The sequence below is a fragment of the Physeter macrocephalus genome, chromosome 7, assembly GCF_002837175.3.
Source record: "Physeter macrocephalus isolate SW-GA chromosome 7, ASM283717v5, whole genome shotgun sequence".
Lineage (NCBI taxonomy): Eukaryota > Metazoa > Chordata > Mammalia > Artiodactyla > Physeteridae > Physeter > Physeter macrocephalus.
The window spans coordinates 122,765,893-122,790,732 of NC_041220.1; the positions used below are offsets into that span (position 1 = coordinate 122,765,893).

Here is a 24,840-nt window from a genome sequence, read left to right on the forward strand (position 1 = left end):
TTAAAAAACAAATGAAGAGAATTCAAGGCTAGCCCTGTCTTAATGTGTCTCACCGAGTGACACTGTGATATGCTTTGTGCAGTGGGTCTCAGCTGACACCCTGGGGAGGGTGTGTAACCCACGCCCCATCTTGTCTTTACTGTGGGGCCAGTAGTGAGCAGTGACTTTATTGTTGCCCGAGTCTTTTAGTGAAAATTACTGATACATAACAGCATGAATAAGAAGGAAAGCAAGGCTGAATGAAGAGCATGGGCAGTGACCGACCCTCCACGTGTATACACACCACACAGGAGAAAGATGTTTTCAACACTGGCCAACAAAGACAGTAGTTCCAATGACCACATCCAAGTAAAATTTCCAGTAATATTAATAATAACACGTTAAATTTTTCGCAATTCTATGACTAAATTTTTTTCATTTCTATCACTATTACTATTATAAAAGTACTTTATATTTTAATCCAAGTAGCAGAGAAGGTATAAAACTTTTCTTAAAAGTCTATTTTTTCCATGACTTTTCGTGCCTCGCCTGCCCAATTCCCCTAAAGAATTCATTGTCAAAAATTCTTCTCTCCGGGCTTCCCTGGTGGCACAGTGGTTGAGAGTCCTCCTGCTGATGCAGGGGACACGGGTTCGTGCCCCGGTCCGGGAGGATCCCACATGCCGCCGAGCGGGTGGGCCCGTGAGCGGCTGGGCCCGTGAGCCATGGCCGCTGAGCCCGCGCGTCCGGAGCCTGTGCACGGCAACGGGAGAGGCCACAACAGTGAGAGGCCCGCGTACCGCAAAAAAAAAAAAGAATCTTCTATCCATCTAGATCTTCTCTACTCACAGACGCATTGTAACTTTATACCACAGTAGTTAAGAGCATGGGTCCTAGTTCCTAACTGCATGGGTTAGAATCCCAACCATTTTATCAGCTAAGTGACACTGGGCAAAATATTTAACTTCTCTAAGCCTCAGCTACCTAATTATATGACACAGGGAAAATAGTTAACTACAAAATATTGTTGAGCGAATTCAGTGACCCAGGACATGGTGTTAATCATAATTACACATACATGATTGCCTAGTTAATATTACCTATGGAGTAAAACTCTGAAGGAAAAAAAATAAAGTACAATATTGGAAAAAATAAGCCATATTTATCTTTTTTCCTTATATAATGGCTATTAATTTCAGATTTATTATTTCATTAATCACAACCTTATAAAATCTTTTATGAGTAGCAATAAAGAGCTCCTGTGGCATTATATGCTTTATAATCCCTAGAAAATTTATGTTTTTACCAAAATCTGATTGTGCCCACATGAGTGCATCATGTAGGATTAGATGAATGACATGTCATTCTTATTATGGTGGAAACAGGTTGAGAAAGGCTGGCCTGGAGAACCCATTGCTCAAAATTCAGCTCCGATGTTCTTTCCTCTGAGAGATGTGTTATTAAACCCCTCAGCAGAGCTGGTTGCCTCTACCTCTATGTCCCTACTCTGCTTTGTAAATAAGACTTTTCTAGAATTAATGACACTGTGTTACAACTTTAGGTATTCTACTGTCTTCCATGGATCACAGGCTCCATGAAAAAGGAAGGACCTTGATTTTTCTACAATGTGTTTCTCCAAGCCCCCTGCCCAGGGTCTGGTGCCTTTCACTGTATAGATGCTCCATAAATTTTTGTGGAAGGAATGTTGTGATGCATCATCTTGAAACCAAATTTAAGCATATATTAAGACAATTGAAAGATAAATTCCCCCCACCTAATGATATATTCGAAGCATAACCACTAAAGGCCATTTCCCTCCAACATTTTGCCAAACTCTATTTATCTAGTTTTATGGGGGAAGTAAGAGCTAACTCAGAAAACTGTTCTGAGGCCAACTTAAAAGACAATGCCAGCAATTCACATATAGTTGAGTTATGAGTGTCAGATTTTGAAAGAGATGCAGATTTTGGAAGACTATATGGAAAAAAAAGAGTACAAGAGGCTGTGGACACGGAAGCATGTACAACAGAAAATAGGGAATGGAAACCTTTAGTTGGATAGTTCAAGGGCTTTTGAGAAAGTATGCATCAGAAGTTACCAAACAGTCCCTCTTTATCTTTGTGACAAATTAGCACATGTTTTATGTTAGTTTTTGTCTACTCTCTTTGCTTCAAAAAGTTTATTACAACTAATTATATGTAGATTTTACTTGGCATCTAGCTGATAGAAAGTAGAGCTATAATTCAGATGGGGGAGTCCAGTTCTAAAATGTCTCCACTTGGACACAAATAAGAAACATTGCACTCTGATGCTCTTTCAGTCTCTCCTCCCCTCCACAGAGAATGAGACTCTCAGCTCTGGCCTCTCGTGCAGAACACCCCGAGCTACTCGGCTGACCTGCTGCGGTCCCGGACTTCCCAAAGTTACTCTTTGCTCTCCTCCCCCACCCCCTTTATTTTTGGGAACACAAGCAATGAACATCACACATGGTATGACAGAGTTACATCTCTTCTACACACTCTGAGCAACTTAGAAGCAGGGACAGTAGTCCTCACATTCTTACAAAACACAGGCATTTAATCAGTCTTTGTTGATTGAAAGAATAAGTGAATGAATGATGTGGTCTCTTCAATATTTAGATATTACCCTGCAAATTCTCAAAAATGTTAGCTCTTAGCCTAATAATGACTTCAGGCAAGAACTTTAGTACCCTGTATATGTTATACAAATTTAAGTCTTACCCATTTTTAGCCACACAGGACCTGAAAAGATGATGAGATGATGTGATGGTCAGAGGCAGCTAAGCTATCATACACACATCAGACATTTACACACACACACACACACACACACACACACACACACTTTTATCTTATTTGGAATTTTTTTTCCTTCATCCAAATCTGATAAAGTTGCTATGAGGCAGAAAGTATCGAATTGTACTACAGCAGTTTCTGCTCTTATACAATGAATTATAATCACCCAGAATCTTCTTGGAAGATGCAGAAGAAACCTTTTTCATTAAGGTTATTTATGGCAACGGTCTATTTATAAAAAAAAGTTTTGAGGAAACATGATTAAAGGCACATATACAATAGAAATGCTAAGGCAAATGTAAAGAACTGGAAATCAGTAAGAAGGTCAGGGAAAAGAAATCGTTATATTAGAATATCTACCCTAAGTAGTATCTTAGTAGTTAAAGCTAAAAGAAACATTATGTGTTAGACTGCTTATAGCAACCGACTCTAGGAAACCAGCTAGTGACTCTTTCTACATGTAAGAGATTGAATCATGCAATAATGTCTCCAGTTAATGTTCTACACAAGAGAGAACTTTCTTCATAGTGTTCTTTCTTAATTTAACCGTTAATTAACAGCTTAGGGCAAGACATTAAATCATAGTTAAACAAAAGCGTTCTTAGTGCAAGTGTAATGTGAAGTTGTACGGGTCAGGTATGCAATTTTCTCGTGAGTTAACTTAATGTAAGGATATTCCAAGAGATGGCAGAATGAATAACAATTCTTTATGCTGGTGGTTCCCAAATATGGATAATCAGCAGAGCAAACCGGGGAGCTAATGAATCAGGATCTCTGGAAGTGGGGCCAGAGATCTGCATTTTTAAAAAGTACCTCCCTTTAATACGTGACTCCACGACTTGGAGCATGCCTGCCTTCCCGGTCTTCTGCAGCCGTGGAGTCTGTGTGAAGACGGGCTGGGAGAGCAATCTGCCAGCAGGCACAGGGCAGTAAGCACCACTAACATTATGTCCAACAGTGTAATTTTATAAAGGTAGCTCCTTATCTTCATATAAAGACAGTTCTTGGGGCTTCCCTGGCAGCGTGGTGGTTAAGAATCCGCCTGCCAATGCAGGGGACACGGGTTTGAGCCCTGGTCCGGGAAGATCCCACATGCCGTGGAGCAACTAAGCCCGTGCACCACAACTACGGAGCCTGCGCTCTAGGGCCCGCGAGCCACAAGCAACTAAGCCCGTGCACCACAACTACGGAGCCTGCGCTCTAGAGCCCGCGAGCCACAACTACTGAACACGTGTGCCACAACTACTGAAGCCCGTGCGCCTAGAGCCCGTGCTCCGCAACAAGAGAAGCCCCCGCTCTCTGCAACTAGAGAAAGCCCGTGTGCAGCAACAAGGACCCAACGCAGCCAAAAATAAATAAAGTAAATTTATAAAAGAAAAAAGCTATAAAAAAAAGTTCTTTACCTTCTCTAAAGGGAGTTCATTCTACTTTGTAAGAATAATGCTACTTATTTACTTTGATATTTATAAAGTTATTCTGATTAGTTATATTTAGATATTAGTTTCTTTTCATCTTTAAACTTCAGTGTAAAAGTACATGCTACATTAAAATTGCAAGTATAACAAAAAATAACAAGCAAAAGACATGAAAGTAGATTGACTGAAATGCACTGGCCTCTGGCAAATGACAGGCAGCTGAGAACACTGACAGTGCAGTTATCATGGTGCTGAGCAACCTCGAAGAACATCACGCTTAATAAGAACACAGTGGTTTTCAGTCATGTATCATAATGTCACATTTTAGATATGTGGACTGCATGTACACAAGTTGCTTTATATATTTTTTCTTTCAAGGCTGCTAAGCAGCCTCTAGACCTCTTGTGGACTGCCAGTGTGGAACCCATTGTGACAAGACAGTATTGCTCCCTTTTAGAAACGATATATTGGTTTGAGCTGGGATTCTGGATGCGTGTTTTAATGAAGCCTGTATATTCTTTCATGGATGAAACTTCGTGTGTGTGTGTGTGTGTGTGTGTGTGTGTACATGCATGTGCCTATCTGTCTTCTTTAAAATGTATTTACTAGCAACTAAAGAAGAGCCATGCCGTGCTCTTCTTTCCACTCTACTGTCTTAACTAATGATTTATTGGCTTATGAATATCCACTCACCCTTCAGGCATGAGCACGTGAATACAATGTTACTCCCCGTACTAACTTCTCAGAGTAGAAAGACTTGTAGCATCATATATAACTTATCACGTATCAGGAAATTTACATATGAATTTCTAGACACCTTATTGGAGGAAAGAACAACAACAATTGCAAAACTCTTTCAAAATGAAACAAGATATTTGTCCTTAGCAATGTGGAATAAAATAGGAATTCCCAAGTCTTTCTGTAGCCCAAACAATGATCACTGCTGGCTTCCCCGGGATGAAACTTAACATCTCCAAATCGCTTTCTGATGTAAAATTTATCTTTAATTTTATGTTAAATTAACTTGTATTGAGGCTTTTTGAGGGATATCTACACTCATGATCCCATGAGTGAATACTCTGAAGACCAAAGAACCCAGGCAAGAATCACTATACTAGAACCAGACTATAATGTTTGGTCATAAAATTTATGTGGAAGTTATTTCGTAAACTTAATTCTGTAGGGTTGTTGTTGCTGTTTGTTATTACTGCTAGCCATTTTATCTTAAAAAATAATTCAAATGTAACTTTAATAATACAATTTAAAAATCAATTTTAGGAACTAGCTCTCTGGGCCAAAGTGGTTTGACTCTTGTGCTAAGGTAATAATGATTAAGAGTAAGCACTTTCCAACCATTCTGCCTTCCTCAGATTAATGTCTTTATTACTATGAAAACGACCAGAGTCACTTGGGCTCAGCTTCCCAACCAGAGAGTCAGCCGACCCCAGCTCTGCTGGCATTCAGCAAGGCCCCAGGCAGCGTTCCCTTCTGTCACGACCTTGCCCTTGCATGCTTGAAAACCCCAAGGAAGGAGAGAGATGGAGATTTTTCTTTTCATGTCTGGTAGTTCAGGTATTGTTGAAATAACTTAAAAAATAGATCATATAAAGTTCACATAAAAGCCAAAAGGAGGAGCTAAACTGGAAACCCCGACAAAATCAGTTGCTCAGATGCTAACAGTGCTGGAATGTAAACGCTGGGAGCAAGCCGCGGTTTGGGCCGTTTCCTCCTGAGATTTGTAGGCATGTTTGAACAGCCTCCAGCAACCTGCATGTTTTAATGAAGGCTGTATCTTCTTTCATGGATGAAACTTCCTCTGTGTGTGTGTGTGTGTGTGTGTGTGTGTGTTTAGAATTTATTTACTAGCAACTAAAAGGGCCTTCTTCTCACCTTTAGTGCTTCCATGCCAGCCCGGATGACAGGAGCAAAGACGGTCTCATTTTCATTAGAGTCTGCAAACATCTCTGGAATCTGGTCCAATAAACTGCAAGAAATGAATGAGCAAAAGGTTTTAAATATTTAGCATATTTGTAATAAACATCAGGAAATAAATCACGAACACTTCAGGCCTGAATACATATGGTGTTTTTTTTACACTGAACACCTGTGGGTGAATTTCAGAGGTCATTCCTTAAGGAATGATATCCTGGCATGATTTGGCACCAAAATTTATGATTTGGTTGGAACATTTACAACATCACACTCTTTATAGATTTTTTTTCTATTTACTACATTTCTGATCTCTTAGACTATAAATTATGGAACAGTGGCTATATCATCACCAAATACTCTCATGCACACTCAGGAAATAACTCCCTTGCGTTGCCTTCCAGCAAAGAGAAGAGACTAGTAGGGTTAAGTATGTGTACTAAAAAAAATTCCTCCTTTTAGATACCAGTCTGCAATGAAAAGAGACAGAACTAACATAAACAATAGAGTTTTATAATCCATGTGTTAAAACCCCCTTGCTAATGACAAAACAAAATATGTGTGATTGAACCAAAACATTAAAAAAGAGAAAGACAAATATCATATGATATCACTTGCATGTGGAATCTAAAAAAATGGTAGAAATGAAACTATTTACAAAACAAAAATAGTCACAGATGTAGAAAACAAACTTATGGTTACCAAGGGGGGAAAGAGGTGGGGAGGGGTAACTGGGAGATTGGGATGGACATATACACACTACTATGTATAAAACAGATAGCTAATAAGGACCTACTGCATAGCACAGGGACCTCTACTCAGTGCTCTGTAATGAACTACATAGGAACAGAATCTAAAAAAGAGTAGATACAGGTGTATGTATAACTGCTTCCCTCTGCTCTACGGCAGAAACTAACACACCAGTGTAAACCAACTCTACTCCAATAAAGATTAATTTTTAAAAAACAGACAGCTGATTAGGATCTAAATTATAAAGCACTCGATATTTACTTGTGAATCACAGACTGGGATTCTTGATAGCTGACAAGGAAACCATCCAACAGAGGAACAAAGACCTCGCTGACGTCGGTCACCACCATCATCTGGGGCCGTGCCAAAGTGCTCTTTACGTTAAAGAAATGGAGGACTTTGTTGTACGTGATGAAACCGACTCGAAGTGAGGAAGTCTCTTCCTGACCTTCCCTGTGAGAGAGAAAAAAAGGATTTGACGTTCTTCCATAAAGTCCTGAGAGAGCGGCTTCTATGAGAAATTCAGTAAGAATACATTCTATAAAATATACAGAAGACATGTTTAAAGGTTTGGTCTTAATTATCGTTTACAGGATATAGATAATACTGAGTCACAGTGGTAGGGGATGGGACATACTACAAAACTAACTTAAGTTGATTTTTTAAAAAAAATTCTCAAAAATCTAGGTAAAAAAACAAACAGATATTATGCAAACATTTGCTCATATTTTTCTACTATATTTATTCTAACCACAGCAATTACAAGGTGCTTTTTTTTTTTCCCCCACAAACAAGCTAGGTTTATTACAGTCTTTAGAAACAAAGCTCTCCGAAGTCACCAGAAGGTTAACACCACAAATAACAAGGTGCTTTTTTTTTTTCCCCCACAAACAAGCTAGGTTTATTACAGTCTTTAGAAACAAAGCTCTCCGAAGTCACCAGAAGGTCAGAGTAACAAATGGCATATCTGAAGCAAGAGAAAGGCATATTCAGATTACAAACAGGACAGCTATTTTTATCAAGAAAGGACTCGCTCCTCCTGTGTGATTCTTTTTTTACACATTCTCCAGACTCTCAATAGAAGATGGGCTAGATTTTGAAAGCTATATACCATATAAACATATAGTGTAAATACTAAAATAAATCACATATACGAATTGACAACGTAATTCTTATTAGGTAACCATTTGTGATGGTCATGGCTAGAGAATAAAAGCAATAAAATCTCCAAAACTGTAACAAAACGTAAAAAAAATTTTTTTTTTTTTTTAGTAAAATTTTTTTTGAGGAATTTCAGGACAAGGCCTTAATCTTCCTGAAAGGGGTATAAAGGCATGAATATTGCTGTTAAAGTCTATACTAAGTATATTCAGAGTTGAGTGGTCTAGACCCTTTTTTATTCTCACTGTCTCTCCTTCCCCCTCCTCCTTCCACACCCCCTCCTAAAAAAACACACCTAGACGCTACTGATGCTGTTACCCATTTTCAGCAGTGGATACAACATAGTGCTCAGCGGCTACAAGAAAGCCATTTTCTTTGACCCTTAGATATCGGTAAAACTTATTTTGCTTCGGGGACAACTTTTGTGAAAAAGAACCTAGTCTGCTCAGTTTCTACATTTTGCACATGGCCTAAAGAGTTACTTGAGTACAAGAGAAAGGACAATGGAAGTGTCTGAAGTTCCCACTGAAGACTTCCCAACTTCCTTGATGTTTCAGCAGAGTACAGGCTGACAGACTATTCACTTGAAACTCTGTTCTATTTCTTCTCTACTTACTTTGCTGACTGAGGACATTTGCTCTTCACTGTGGCCTTGATAAATGGCCGGGCAGTTTAAATAGATCCTCATAATCCCAAAAACACTTGGTAAATGTTTACATTTTGGACTCTTGCAAAATTTTTAGAAATGGGAATCCTTATCCTTTGTAGCTACACATACACAGACTTCACACACACACACACACACACACACACACACACACACACACACACACACACCCCTCCACAATCTAAACTGTATGACTTTACGCAACCAACGACTCTACTATACTGTATCCGTGTTCCCCTTCCCCCTCCCTATTTATTAGAATTTTACTCTTCAAGGCCAAGCACAAATCCTCCTTCTGTGAAGCTCCCCTGATGCTACCAACCAGAAGTTATTTCCTCTTCCTAAATTTCTACAACTCATTCACATTTGGCTCTCGGTAGAAAGTGCCTTTTAGTTAACATTTCAGGAATCCCTGACGATAAACCAATAAAGGGCAGGGCTCAAGGCTTACACTCTCTGCTCCTGGAGGGTCAAGCACAACGTGGAGAACAGAGGTCTCGTTGAGGATGACTGTCATGATGTAGAACGCTGTCTGAGACGGCACGTTAGAACCCAAACTGATAAACTGATTTGTCTGTATCCCTTCTCAGCTCCAGTGGAGTGATGTTGCCTCGGTGGTTTAAAATCAGCCCAGCTGGAAGTATTTATACCACAGGAATAAACAAACACTACAAACCAAGGCTTTCTTTGAGAGCCAGTTTTCCAGCACACCACTGGTTAAGCTCCTATTTCCCAGTAAACCTTTTATATTACATAGGGTGAAAAATGTCCAGCAAATCATGAAGGGGATTTATTCCTTTTAATAGTTAATTTGGAGTCAACCAAGGCAAAAGACACAAAAGAAATATTACAGAGAAGAATCTGGATTGCTATTCCCCATTGGATTTGGACATTTTTAGTGATGGGAAAAGAGTATCCTGGGATTCATAGGGTTCACTTAAAACCTAATTAACATTTTTTATAAACATCTAATCAGGACATCTCACATTATTACAAAATAGTAGTAGTGTTTCCATTGGAACAACTCTTTTTAAATTTGAGAAACAAAGAACTATCCTAAAATTTTCTTTTTCAACAGTATAGCTGCCCTGTCACATCATATCCAGGAGAAAACAAAACCTCAGTCTCTCCTTCATTTGATTCTACACAAATTTTGTAAAGTTATATAAGGGATATAAAGAATGTTCTTAATAAAGAACATGTTCTTAATAAAGAACATGTTTTGTTCCATTTTTCAATGACCCCTTCCCTCAACAGTTGCCCCTATTATTATAATGGAATGAATCTGACAGAGCAACACTGAAGATATTAGTAACTAGAAGAACCAGAATATTCCAAAATCAAGCATTTTGAACATCTTAGCTACAGCAGCATTAAAAACAAACAACCAGAAAAAAGTCCGAGAGTTTGATCCGAGTAACGAATGAAGCACTTCAAATCTTTTCTTTCCTGTTCCAGAGAAGTCAGACAGAAAAGTCTGGCAACCTGGCAATGTCAAAGATGCAAATTCAAAGTTAAAGAGTGGGAATGGGCTTTCCCTTTTCAAAAGATTAGCTGAGAGATGAACATACCTTAGATATTAATCAAGACTTATATACTACGCTTTAAAAAGACTGCTTTAGTTCACAGAAGTAAATCAAATTTATGGCAATCTTACCATCGAAAATATAAAGTTATACATAAATGTAGCCCAAAATAAATTTCAGGGGAGAAAAGAAGAAACAGATTTGTTTTAAAAGATAAAGAAAGAGAAGGTATTTTGGCTTGAATAAAAACCTTCAAGAGAGTTACTTGAAAAGTGGCGGGGAATAGCCAGCAGTATTCTCCCCCTGCTCCCCATCTCTTGCCAAAGCCACACTTCTGCTCCAATGGGATATAAAGGTTATGATGACACCTAACAGTGTGATTTCATAACTTGCATCAGTAGGTTACAGGCTTCATATCACCAGTGTGTTGAAAAGAAACAAGGGGTTGGTGAAGTGACTATGAAAATAGGTTATGAGAAACTAATTTGAACCAGTTTGAAGAGAGAGAGAGAGAGAGAGAGAGAGAGAGAGAGAGAGTGAATGTGCCCACTTCCAGAAATTAGAGTAGTTTGCTTTCATACAACTCAAGTTCAAAATTCAGATGTAGTGTTAAAGCAGCCCTGGGGGAGGTCTGTGATCAAATATGCCATTTTAGGCAGAAAGTCCATACTTGTCAAGTGTCCCTGAGAATGAGGTCACAGAAACTATAGTCACAACAGCCGGCAGGCGTCAGAGGCCTTTCTTTTGCCCCATCTTCAACTTGCTCCCAGCTCATACTTCATTGTAGAATTCAGTTTGAAATCACCTCAATGTTTTTTAAACATCCCCACTGCTTTTCCAAACCATCCTTGAGACTATTATGACTTCAGCTTCATGGATACAAACAAAACTACTCCCGGGAGGTCCAGAGTTCGCTCAGCTGAGCCTCACAGGCACCACAGCACCAGCCACACGTGGAACAAATACAGAGGCGTGGGCACCCGAGGACCTGGGGAGACCTAGGGGCCGCAGGCCACTCGCCCCTCAAAGCATCCCCTTTCAGAACAGAGGTTGCTTATGTTCACAACATAGGGAGGGGTGGAAGATGTTAAGACTGGCGCAGACACTAGGTTTCAGACAATCTTTTCTAGCCTCTTTTATTTTCTTAAGCATGTCATCTTCTCATAAAGGAAAGCTTTCTCCCTGCTCACAAGTCTCCTTACTAGATGCTAGTTCCCGTCCTAAACAACTAGTTTGTACACGATAAAACATAGTCATGTTTGCTAATATACCTTTCCACCTTTCCTTTTATGCACTGCCCCCTGCAACAGCAGGACAAATGATGTCCCCTGTGCCCTTAAGTTACAGGACATAGAGGCAGGAAAGCTGCAGAGGGGTTAGACAGGGTACTATAAGGGCAAAAGGGAATTTGGCCAAAAAGTCACGGGGCCTGCCACGAGACAACAGTTCAGTTTCCTGGCATGCCTTAGAACTCTCTACCACGCCCAGCAACTACCCGTTTCTGCTGGAAAATCAGTGTTTTTGAAAAGTGAAAAACATACCTCCAAGGCCTTTTCCACCACACCGATGGGATTCTCCTTAAAATTTAGAATGGATTTTTGAATGTTGTTTACCATGGCATTATTTCTTATCAGTTGTGTTTCTTTTGCTTTGTACAAAAGATCATTCTGATTTTTTAAGGATTGTTTGATGCTGTTTATCATTGTTTATAAATTATAAACAATTATCCGACGTCCCCATTAGCAAAAGAGACCAATGGGCCATTCAGCACTTGTTTTCTGGCCAATATACTAATTCAGCAATATTGTACAAATTACAAAAAGAACGGCAGTTCCCTTACTTCGGAAGTTTTTCCAGCACAGTCTTCAGTTCTTCACATATGAGCTTCACAAGTCCATTCTTAATGTTACTATAGGAAACATCAATCATGAAGATAAAGGCTGGTGGGTTGGGAGGCTTATTCTTCTACAAGAAAGCAAACAAATCACACACATATAATTATAATGTACATACATTTCATAATCAAAGTAAAACACCCAGAAACTCTTTAAGGTCATCAGACATCTCATTTAATATAACATGTGTGGAATTAAATCATTTTCTGGAACAGTCTCTGACGCTATAAAAAAGATAAAAGCTGTTTATTTTCCAGGCTATGACCTGGGTCCCACTACTGAATTAGACAGGATTATGATAGCTAGCAGAGAAAGGCTCAGAAGACCTTATTACCACAGTTCCCCAAAGGTGAGTACAGTCTTGTGGCGACCTTGCTTAGAACGCTCCGCCTTAGGGGAAGAAATATGTCTGGAACCCTGGCAAACTGTGGCCCAAAATAGTACAAAACTATAATTAGTGTTTGTTTTTGAAACTGAAGTAAAACTTCATTAACTTGATATCACCATTTTCAACTCTCTTCCTTTATAAGCTCTTAAAAGATATGAAATTAAATACTAAGATATAATTGTATACTTAAAAAATTGTCCTGTATTATTAAATATGTACCTGTTCCTTACATATTTATGGTAAAAAAAAAATTGAATACTGGGCCTTTTCTCTGTTTAAAACAATCACTATAACATAAAGCAGCTGCTACATAAATGTTTTGTAGCTTTTTGTCCCTTTACTGGCTGGTGTTCAAACAGCTCTTAGGAAGCAATTCTTCAGTTGGATCTTACAAAATATTTAGAAAATAGAACCACAGGCAAACAACTTTAGTGACTCACACTAGAGAGTAAAGAATTAAGGCTAATTTAATCTTAGCTTTGTGATAAATGAAAAAAATGTTCTAGATTAAATTTTCATTGTTACAATTATAAAATCAGATGACACTATCTCCAAATTAAGTTACTAATTCATCCTATGTCCACTATAGGGATAGATGTAACATTCCTCTAATAAAAGTCTTTCATTTGAAAAGAAAAAAATTGCAGGACTTGAAAATTATCAACCTGAAAACTTCATTGCTTTGCCACATCCAAAATCAGACCAACAAAGAAATGTAAGAACTCTGTTGCTGTCTACATGAGCAATGATTTTTTAAAATTAATTAATTTTTGGCTGTGTTGGGTCTTTGTTGCTGCGCGCGGGCTTTCTCTAGTTGCCGGCAAGCAGGGCTACTCTTCGTTGTGGTGCGCGGGCTTCTCATTGCGGTGGCTTCTCTTGTTGCAGAGCACAGGCCCTAGGTGCGCGGGTTCAGTAGTCGTGGCTCGCGGGTTCTAGAGCGCAGGCTCAGTAGTTGTGGCGCAGGGGCTTAGTTGCTCCACGGCATGTGGGATCTTCCCGGACCAGGGCTTGAACCTGTGTCCACTGCACTGGCAGGCGGATTCTTAACCACTGCACCACCAGGAAAGTCCCGTGAGCAATGATTTTTATTGCAAACCATTCCTGATTCCCACCTAATCTAATTCATAACAGAAACTTATGCTGATTTACACGGAATGAAAATAACAATCGTTTCCACTAACTAAACCAAAACCTGTGACCAATCCAAACGTGCCCTACCATTCTTACATTCTCTCCTAAGTTCAGCATCACCAATTCCCCACTGAATGTTTTTCATATCTCCAACCTACACATTTCTACAGAATGCTTCACCGTAACTTGTTTTCTACGTATGCAAAACTAATACATCACTCCTCTATAAATAACGTTCTCTGCCAAGATCTCTATCAATAACATCACTACACGTCAACCCAAAGGCTTGAAAACATGAAATTAGACTTGACTACTCCTTTTCTTTCCATCACCAAGTCCCATTGATTTATTCTTTCAAAATGCTTCTTTCACATGTTTTACCCCATCCCCACTCTTAACCACCCGGAAGTTTGTCATCCTGCACCTAGACAACTGTACCGGCTTCCTCCCTGGCTGCCTCTACCCATTCAATCCAGCTGGCTTTGTCCGGCCAACCTTAGCATGTGTGAACTCTATAACCTGGTTTACCGTGACATCTAGAAGCTCACAGATCTCCTGGCTGCAAACTACAGTGATTTGAAATAAAACCCAGCTCTCATCCTCAACCTCTCTTATCTCTGCAATTTTCGGCCTGGCAGACCACCTTCCCTTCTTCAGCTGCCGAGGCACCGTGGTGTCATTTCCTCTCCCACTTTTCTGACTGCTGCTTCTGTTTTTCATTTTGTTATCTTTCTCCAAAGGATACTCTCTTCTCTTTCCTTACCACATGCTCCATCACAGAATCTCGTCTGCTCATTTTTCCACCAGCACCTCTCTGTAGGCGACCCCTCAGATTCTCTCCGCATGGTCTGTCTTCTGAGCTCCCGACCAGCGTTCCAATCAACCACAGCACACCTCCACAGCAAGGTCCCGCCAGCACCTTACACTCAAAATCTCAGGAGTGAAGACAACATTTCTCCCACTAGGCTGGCCTTTTCTACAAGGAACTTACAGAAAACATGATCCTCCAGAGTGATCTGGGCTTGACGCCTCATTTTCTCTGTGGAATTGTTCACCCCCCTTACTATCCGCACCTAGTTAATTGTGAAGCCCTCAGCGGCTCCTCTCGTTCCAGTACCCAAACTTAGACCCTCATTTTCATCCTTTTTAAAAATTATTTTTAATTGTGGTAAAATACACAGAATATAATTTACCATCTTAACCATTCTTAAGTGTGCAGTTCAGTGGTTTCAAGTACATTTACGTTGTTGTGCAACCGTCACCACCATCCATTTCTAGAACTCTTTCTATCCTGCGGAAACAGAAACTTTGTACCCTTTAAACAATCATTTACCATTTCCCCCCCTCTCTCCAGCCCTGGGAACCACCATTCTACATTTCTACTTTCTGTCTCTATGAATTGGACTACTCTAGGTACTTCATAAAAGTAAAATCATACGGTATTTGTCGTTTATGTGATTGGCTTATTTCTCTTAGCATTAACGTCCTGAACATTCATCCGCGTTGTAGCGTATGTCAGAATTTCCTTCCTTTTTAAGGCTTAATAATATTGCATGGTATGTATATACCACATTTTGTTTATCCATTCATCCATCTATGGATACTTGGGTTGCTTCTACCTTTTGGCTACTGTGACTAATGCTATTCTGAACATGGGTGTGAAAATATCTCTTTGAGACTCTCTTTTCAATTATTTTGGGTATATACCCAGAAGGAGAATTGCTGGATCATTTGGTAATTCAGTTTTTAATGTTTTGAGGAATTGTTATATTACCCTCATTTTCTCTTGTTTTGACTACTACATTAACTTCTAATACCTACCTCCCTGCCTCCAATCTCCCTCCTCTCATTATACAGACTGCTGTCAGAATACACTATCCCAGGCACAAGATAGATCCCAAGGCTACTGCCTCTGAGGACAGGAAGTTTCCTGAGTCCTCAGAGCCAAGCACAGAGCATGGCTCAAGAGAGCGCTCAATACTGTTAGATGAGTGAATGAATATGTAGATGGATGGATGGATTGATAGAAACAACTCCCACTTTGCCTTTAATCGTCCTCCTGGCCTACTGAATTAGTACAATCCTTCAATGGCCTGGCATTTGAGACTCCCCATAATACTCATTTAGCAAACATGTATAAAAGCCTAAGAGATCAAAGCCTAGTGGAAAATAAAAGGATAGTCTGTGACTCAAAACAATTTCCCAGCTTTACTTCCTCTTATGCCCCAATACACATTCCTCCAACTAATTTAAGTGTTTGCCATTTTCAAAACATTTTCTATCCAGAAGTCACAATCTAGTGGGCGTGGGCCAAGAAAAGTATTTCCTTGGCTGGAAAAGTATTTCATTTGGCATAGTGTTTTAAAACATATTTGAATTTGAATGTGTTTTGGGGGAAGGGGAATATTCTCTCCAGCTACCCTAGTCTCTCTACTAGGTCCCCATCACTCATCTGCAAAGCCCCCCACAGCCCCTGAAGAACCTGGAGTAAGTTGCAAAGACCTCTGAGAAACTGCTTCTGCTTACCATTTAGTTTCCACTTCTCTGCTCATGGTTTAACCAGCTCAAATGTCACTGACTCTTAGAACCCTTCCCTGATCCACCAAATCATAAATTATGGCTCATCTGTTTTCTTATGGCACTCTGACTATTCTATTCTTACAGCATTTATCATATTATTTATATCATAATTATATACTTTAATTATCAGGTCTATGCATGGTAAGGACTTTGAGATCCGGTTCATAGTCTTGCTAATCTTGGTATCACTCACAAACACAGCCAAAGTGCCTTGGACATGCTAGGTATATAATAAATGTCAACGTGAACTAAAATTAAGTGGAGAAACTACATTTTTATTTAGGAAAAAAAAAAAAACAGGCTGGCTTGGAATGAGATTTTACCTTTCAGGTACACTTTCTATGTAGATAGATATATTCTGTAAACTTCTAAGTGAAAAACTGTCAGTTATTAGACAGGGCTGGCTCTTTTTTTCCAGGGGAACTCCATGGTGATTTTGTAAATACATGCCTACATATCCACAGTGTACTGATAGAGAATAGGGGTTCTGTGGTCATACAGACATGGTTTTCAGTCTGGCTCCATGATTTTCTATATGTGTGGCCTGAGGCCGGTACTTAACCTCTCTAAGCCTCAGTTTCCCCACATCATGGTGATACTCACCACATGAGGTCCCTGTGAGAACTAAATGATACAATACATAGAAAGCACTTAGCACAGAGCATCACACATAGTGAATGTTCAATGAATGTTAATTTTATTATCTAAAATTGGCATTAAGATTATCTAAAATGAATAAGAAAAATGTTATTTTGTAATTCTCCTTTAAGTTTGTATGGCATTAAAGAATACACATACAAATTAAATAAGCTCTTATTCATCACCCAAATCCCTCAGGCAATTCATTATTATTCTTCTTTTACATTTTAAGGTATAATTAAATTTGAAGATATTAAGAGTTCTTTTATTATGAACCTTATTTGGAATAATAAAAGGAAGATTAACCTTACAAAAAACGCTTCAAAATGTACAGTTTTTATTTGGTTCCTTGCCTGCTGTGTGAGCTTTCCCATCAATTAGACATCTGGAACATTTCCAGATAAAAGAGTTTGAAGATACTGAGACTTTTGTTCCCAGAAATAGATTTGACTCCCTGCCTAAGTTTCTGCTAAAAAAGCATAAAATCAAGATAATATAGCCTTTTTGGCAGAGAACTGGAAAGTCAGAGCATAGTTAGATTTACACTACAGTTGCAAAGATGAGTGAATAAATTTTCCATCACTAGATACAATGGCTTTATTACATTTAATTAGAACTTCAGATGTTTCTCTTCTGCCTGATCATTCTCCTTCAGTCAGCAACAGTAAAGGACAAATAAACTGTCCAAAAGTAACTGGTATTTTAGGACATTTTTGTTGTGGTTGTTGTTGTTTTGTGTTTTTTTTGGCCTGAAATAAATCATTTGTACCAAAAATGTTCTTATGTTTCCCAAAATATGTTCAAATGTTACAGTTAAAACTAATAAAGTGTTAACTCTTCTTTAATAACTAGCTGAAAAACTCATACAAAATACTAAAATAAATGCAAAAGGTATGTTAATTGGAAAACATTTTTAAATCCACTCAGCTGAAAAAACTTCTAGTTAGGAATAATGTTCTTTGTAATTTATATTCAATACAACATGGACTGGTCCCCTAGCAAATACCTAGGAAAGAAATCTGTGGGTCAGAGGCTGTTTTCTGAGGACTGGGCACTAGGAGGCATTCATTTTTGGAAAAGGAAGTAAGTCAGAATGATTCTGTTTCTTCTAGTCTACACACGGTACTTCAGATGCAAGCTGAAATCTGAACTAATACTCACGAAGATATTTTCAAATCACTGAAGAATTTGAAAGATATTCAAGATATCCATAATGATGTCACTATCACTATGACGCTGGAGAAGGGAAACAGCCAGCCCTGGGAATAGTGACCCACCTGCAAATTCATTCACTCATTCACTCGCTCATTCATTCATTCATTCATTCATCCACATGCATTGATCAACTGCCTACGCTGTGGCAGGCGCTATGATCGATGCTGTAAAGACAGCTAGGACAAGGTTCTTGTTCCCAAGGATATCAGAATCTAGGAAGAGGGAAAATATAGGAAGATTTAAATTCTATGGGGATAACTGCTAAAACAGACACATGGACCAAATTATATGGGAAAAAAAATCAGAAGATTTAGTAAATAACAACCATGATGAAGTCAGAGAAAGTTGTGTGCACATTCACACACACTCACATAAAACAAAATTTCAGCCAGGGATTAGAGAATAAGTAGGAGTTTGCTAGGCGGGGTATGTATAGATCTAACAGGAGGATGGAAAGGTAGTTGGGTCAAAAGAGCATCTTAGATAAAAGCATGGAGTTGTACAGGGGTGTGATGTGTTCAGAGTACATGAAACAGAATTTTCTACAACTGAAGATGTAGCTAAGGTGGTAGCTAATGGTCTTATAAAGAAACTTAAATTTTTGAATTTAATTTTTTAGATTAAGGTAGTGGGGGGAGTCTCATGGTTACATTTAAAAGCAAGGAAACCGGAGGCCAGGATCCCAGGCTGCTGAAATAGTCTCAGGGAGACTCTGAGAGCCTAAATCACTGCGATGACAGCTGGAGTGGAGAAGGAGCTACAGAAACACGTCAATAGTCTTACTGACTGTTATCAGTTGAGCTTCTGCCTTGGAAGGGAAATTTTTCTGAGATGATTGACAAAACAAATAAGGCAGAGGCACTATATGAAACTGCTGCGTTTAAGAACCTAGCGGAGGGACTTCCCTGGCAATCCAGTAGTTAAGACTTCGCCTTCCGATGCAGAGTGTGTGGGTTCGATCCCTGGTCGGGGGGTTACAATCCCACGTGCCTCGCAGCCAAAAAACCCAAAAAACATAAAACAGAAGCAATACTGTAACAAATTCAATACAGACTTTAAAAATGGTCCACATCAAGGGACTTCCCTGGTGGCACAGTGGTTGGGAATCTGCCTGCCAATGCAGGGGAAACGGGTTCAAGTCCTAGTCCAGGAAGACCCCACATGCCGTAGAGCAACTAAGCCCGTGCGCCACAACTACTGAGCCTGCTGCTGCGTTTAAGAACCTAGCGGAGGGACTTCCCTGGCAATCCAGTAGTTAAGACTTCGCCTTCCGATGCAGAGTGTGTGGGTTCGATCCCTGGTCGGGGGGTTACAATCCCACGTGCCTCGCAGCCAAAAAACCCAAAAAACATAAAACAGAAGCAATACTGTAACAAATTCAATAAAGACTTTAAAAATGGTCCACATCAAGGGACTTCCCTGGTGGCACAGTGGTTGGGAATCTGCCTGCCAATGCAGGGGAAACGGGTTCAAGTCCTAGTCCAGGAAGACCCCACATGCCGTAGAGCAACTAAGCCCGTGCGCCACAACTACTGAGCCTGCGCTCTAGGGCCCGTGGGCCACAACAAGAGAAGCCACTACAATGAGAAGCCCGCACACCGCAACAAAGAGTAGCCCCCGCTCGCTGCAACTAGAGAAAGCCCGTGCACAGGAACGAAGACCCAACACAACCAAAAATAAATGAATGAATAAATAAATAAATTTATTTTATTAAAAAATGGTCCACATCAAAAAAAACTTTAAAAAGGAAGAAAGAAAAAGAACCTAGCATCATATTCTATCTGAAAGGGACATACAAATGAAATTATTATTATTATATATATATTTTTTGGTTGTGTTGGGTCTTCATTGCTGCGCACGGGCTTTCTCTAGCTGCGGTGAGCAGGGGCTACTCTTCGATGCGGTGTGCGAGTTTCTCATTGCAGTGGCTTCTCTTGTTGCAGAGGACGGGCTCTAGGTGCACAGGCTTCAGTAGTTGTGGCACGTGGGCTCAGTAGTTGCAGCACATGGGCCCTAGCGCACACGGGCTTCAGTAGTTGCAGCTCGCGGGCTCTAGAGCGCAGGCTCAGTAGTTGTGGCGCACGAGCTCAGCTGCTCCATGGCATGTGGGATCTTCCTGGACCAGGGCTCGAACCCATGTCCCTTCCGTTGGCAGGTGTACTCCCAACCACTGCACAACCAAGGAAGTCTGTATTTTTTTCTTTCTGCCACCACTTTTTAAAGATGATCACTGCAGTGGATGGTCTGGCTATTTAATCATGTTAACAGCCTAGGAGGATTGATCTGTGTCTTAGGCATTTCTACATTCCCATGGCACCACCCGAATGCTTTGTCTGTGAATCAAAGGTCAGTTCACGACATATAAAAGTAATTCGCTTGTATCTGACATCCATATATAAACACTTGAAGTCCTGGGAACACTTACTCTGCAGTAATCCAAAGTAGCAACATATTCATATGATCCTAGAGATAGCTCTGGCTTCTCATAGTGGTCCAGTCTTCTTCCGATGTGGTCCAGATGTTGGAAATAGAATGGTGGAACTAATAAAAACAAAATAGGAAAGGCAATCTTTTATTTTTACAACACAGACAAATTTAGTAAGTTCTCAAAATTTATTATGGGAAGAAAGGAGTTAGTATGAGAAAAAAAATATTTTAGTATATTCTAAATATCCACTATTAAAAAGCATGTCTTAGAAAGAATAAGGGTTTTCTAAAATATCTTCTTGACCCTTCTGCAAGTTATTGATGACAAAGAATCATTAATGACTTGGATCTTTACAGAGAAATAGCGGATAAAAGTACTGGCATTTTAAAATTGTCACAACCAAAATTTAATTGTCCCTATTTAATTACCTCTTTTAAAAGGAATTTTGACCTTTACTAACTATTTAACAATAAGCAGGTAATTGGTCCAGAATTTTCCTCAGAATATTAGAAACAGAAGTCTACACACACAGAGAAAAGAAAGACCGCTTTACTATCTTCTTATTTGGACCATATTATTAACAATAATGTTTATTATCCTTTAATTAAGAGATGTCTTCAGCCATGGGTAGTTTGCATGGTAATCTTTCATGTTTGGGCTTCAGAGTGGAAAGGATTACTGTATTTGGGAAAGACTACACCACTAAGATCTCAGCTGAGGAACTCTTAATTTGATTCAAATGTCTAAGAAGGTTAGTTCTGGCAAAGCCCTGGAAGTCATCCAATAGCATAGGAACACTTATGAGTCACACACCAAACACTTGGACAAATATGGCCTGGTATCTCTGTGAAAACCAACTCCTGTTGCCTTGAGATTAATACGGCTGGCTATTAAACCACTGACAATAGAAGTATTTAGAATAAGCAGTAATGCTCTGGTTTTAAGCGTTCCGTAAAGAACAACATTTTCATTTGTAAAACCACAGAAGTAATGACCTGTTTTAAAACCAATAACTCAGTATTCTTTATTTTCAGTTGTGAACTAACACATGGGTTATAACAGGACTGTTTTCTTAGTTTCGCCTTAAGAAAATAATCACTAAGGCTTGATTTTTTTCTATTTTCTTACCATATCATGGCCATTTCTTTTTAAACAAGTTTTATAAGATTCATATGTACATATGGATCTCTGAATTTGGAAAATTCAATGTCTTGAGAAGATTATGGAAGTGGGAATCTGATAGTCTTGGCTGAGCTGAGAAAGCTATGGGGGCCTTAAACTGCTACTTTATTACATTTAGATGAGATGGAGGATGCTGCACTGGCTGTTCTAGGATGTATGGGTGGTACTTTCTACAGTTCCTATAATTTATTTTCACACATCTGCATGGAAGATGTGAAAAAATTTCCCCTTAAAATCAATTAATTTTAGGGGGAATCAAATCAATCAAATCAAATCAATTTAATTTTAGCATTTACTATTATCTGCCATGTTTTATAAGCCGGAATTCAAGTCCCCCTGTAAATCACGCACAGCCGCATGACACTCGTCTTCCGGCGTGTCTCTTGGCCTCACGAGCTTCCCACTGTGTAATCTCTGGACACTTTGAAGGGAAACAGAGTGGAGCCATGTGACCAAGCCCGGTGGGTTCTTTCTAACTCCAACAAACCTCTGTCTTCTTTAAACCTAAATGAAGAATGCAGGCATCTATGTCAATCTAAGGGAGTCTGGCTTCCTTGCAGGAACTAATATTGGAGTCTAATATGAATAGAACATGAACATGGCAGCTTCCTAGGCGTGGATATCAAGGGAGGGGAATTTACTGTGTAGAAATACAGGAACTCTGTGTGGTTTTTCTCTCTTAGGAAGTGGCGGGGCCTTTTAAAGCTCTGAGCTGACACTCTGGGCGTGAAGCCAGAGGGTCACGCCAAATTGAAGATCCTAGATGCTCTAAGTGGATAGATGCTGGACAAATTTCTGATCACCTTGCTAAGAAGGTTGAAGGCTTGAGTGAAGACAGTGGAAATCTGGTGACCTTGGTGGAGGCATTTATCAAAATGCTTCAGGAGAGGCCTCTGCCGTCTCGTGACTTTTTTCCTGCAAAACTAAAGCCCCGGGAAGTGCACGTTCACAGGGTTCCTGAAATCCAGGTCCCAAGATTGTGTGACAGCCAAGGATTTGGGTGCAGATTTCATCCAGGATGAGAGATGGAATAAGATCTTCCTTAGAAAGAAAAGTAAGGGTGGAGAACGAACAAAATCTGGTCTCACTAGTGTATCCAATTTGTACTGAGTAGACGCCACAGTTGGAGCAAGGAAAGAGACCTCCCAAGAGGACCACGACCCGGTCTTTGAGATGAGGCTGGAAACTAATGAATCCACTCCACAGCAAGGCATTTTTAAAGGTCTCTGTGAGTAAGCCTCACCATGTCAGTCCCTGGCACTGGGAGTTGGGCAAAGCCATGGACTGTGATAAGGGGTTGGGTAAACAAGGAGACCAGCATTGCTCTCCCACCAGAGCACACACAGGAACCAAGGGGCCAAGAACGCCGTGACACAGGCAGAAAACTGCCGGAGCTCCCTGTTCATCAAGGAGCAGCCAGCAGCCACAGGCTCCTGGGCAGGGTGCAGTACGTTCCTCAGATCTAGTGCCCTGGAGGGAAGGGTGTCTACAAAGATAAGAAACAGAGGAAAACACATAAAAGACTCATGCTCTCATAATCATCGCCTGGTTCTAGAAAAACTCTATAGATGTAAATGAATATGGGAATGTTCTCAGCCTGAGAATGTGCTTCATTTGACACCAAAGAATTAAAAGGAGAGACAGGTTATAAATATAACGAATGTAAACACTTTTGGCAAGCTTGCAGTTTTTTTCAACATCTGTGAATTCATACCAGGATGAAACTGAAATTACAGTGAATCTGGGAAAGCCCTTCATAATAACATTTTTTTTCTTTTTTAAACAATCTGACATTCATATTGGAGGAAAAAAATCTATATACGTGTTAAAGCCCTTAGCTATACCTGAGCTTTTCCTAAAGACTGATGAACTCACATTCAAGAATAATTCGGAGGATGATGAAAGAGGGAACAAGCTCTCAAGTTTATCATCTGTAAACGCAGATAAAAGACGGTTCTTCTGTGTAATTTCCCTAAAGGGAAGCCAACCAGAACACCCTCAGTTTAGGACATCCAAGCCCCTCCTACTCTCATATGAATGCATCGGTCCCACAGGGAAGTTGCTATGTTTCTTATAAAACTCAAAAATAGGGAAGTCATTTAATTTCTCAATTCCTTTCCACAAAGCCTCAGTTGGAGGCAAAATGAAATTGTACCTCTTATGTTTACAGGAGATAAACCTCAGAGATTGTTCCCTGTCTCATCATTCCTTTGAGTTATTCTTGAGGGTGTTTAGGAAAAGCTCAGGTCTAACTAAGGGCCTTAACAGACATATATTTTTTTTCCTAAGCTAAGAAGTATACTATGTTCCTTTCACTACAGAACTTTCCCTGAGGGCACGTGCTGGCGCCACTTACCGTCATTCACGCAGCTGCAAAATCCACACTGGTACCTCCTTCCTCCTTCAATGAACTGCATGAATGGGCACATGTAGGCTTTGCACCTGTTGCATCTGACTGGTCCAGTCTCCCCATGATTTACCAAGTAGAGGGGCGTCTACAGGAAGCAAGCACAAGTAAGAGACGTGTGGGTACAGGATTTCTAGGTTATTCTAAATAACCAAGGTTATTTCAGAAGTCCTACGTATTAACTGTAATTTGAAAACTCTGGACTCATTAAGGAACTCAACTCTTAGTGTTCACCGGGGGAGTAAGGATGCCTCTCTTGGTACCTTGTGGAATTCAAGGCACTACCCAAACAAAAATTAATTTAAATGTACGTGCAATTAATAAGCATATGTGTACCTTTATGTATATGTGTATTTACCCACGTGTGTGAAGACAGAGAAAAAATACCATGATGGTAGTAATACTTAATAAAGCTTATGTTGGAAACGTCCTGGACACCGTGTATCACATATTTTGCTAAGTTTGTTCATTAACTATAAATAAAGAAGGGGGAAAACTGGGTCTGATTTTAAAAGCTCTGGTTTGAAAGAAAAAAAAAACAGAGCAGGACTTCCTTGGTGGTCCAGCAGTTAAAACTCTGTGCTTCCACTGCAGGGGGCATGGGTTTGATCCCTGGTCAGGGAACTAAGATCCCACATGTCGCACAGAGCGCCCAAAATATTTATAAATAAACAAACAAACAAATAAAAGCTCTAGTTTGCATAGTGGTATGCCACTTAGCTAATTCCATCT

At 39.8% G+C, this 24,840-nt stretch overlaps 1 protein-coding gene across 2 annotated transcripts in view; it reads right to left on the reverse strand.

Annotated features, from left to right (window-relative positions):
• The window catches only part of SEC24D (SEC24 homolog D, COPII coat complex component), a 112,092-nt gene that overhangs the window by 20,408 nt on the left and 66,844 nt on the right, over positions 1–24,840 (reverse strand). For both annotated transcript variants that reach the window (XM_007107837.3, XM_007107836.3), the window contains exons 9-13: positions 24,058–24,196; positions 20,517–20,632; positions 12,084–12,208; positions 7,151–7,342; positions 6,101–6,194 (exon numbers count right to left, since the gene is read on the reverse strand). In XM_007107837.3, the coding sequence (XP_007107899.1) occupies positions 6,101–6,194; positions 7,151–7,342; positions 12,084–12,208; positions 20,517–20,632; positions 24,058–24,196 (666 nt within the window). The remainder of the gene's footprint in view (positions 1–6,100; positions 6,195–7,150; positions 7,343–12,083; positions 12,209–20,516; positions 20,633–24,057; positions 24,197–24,840) is intronic.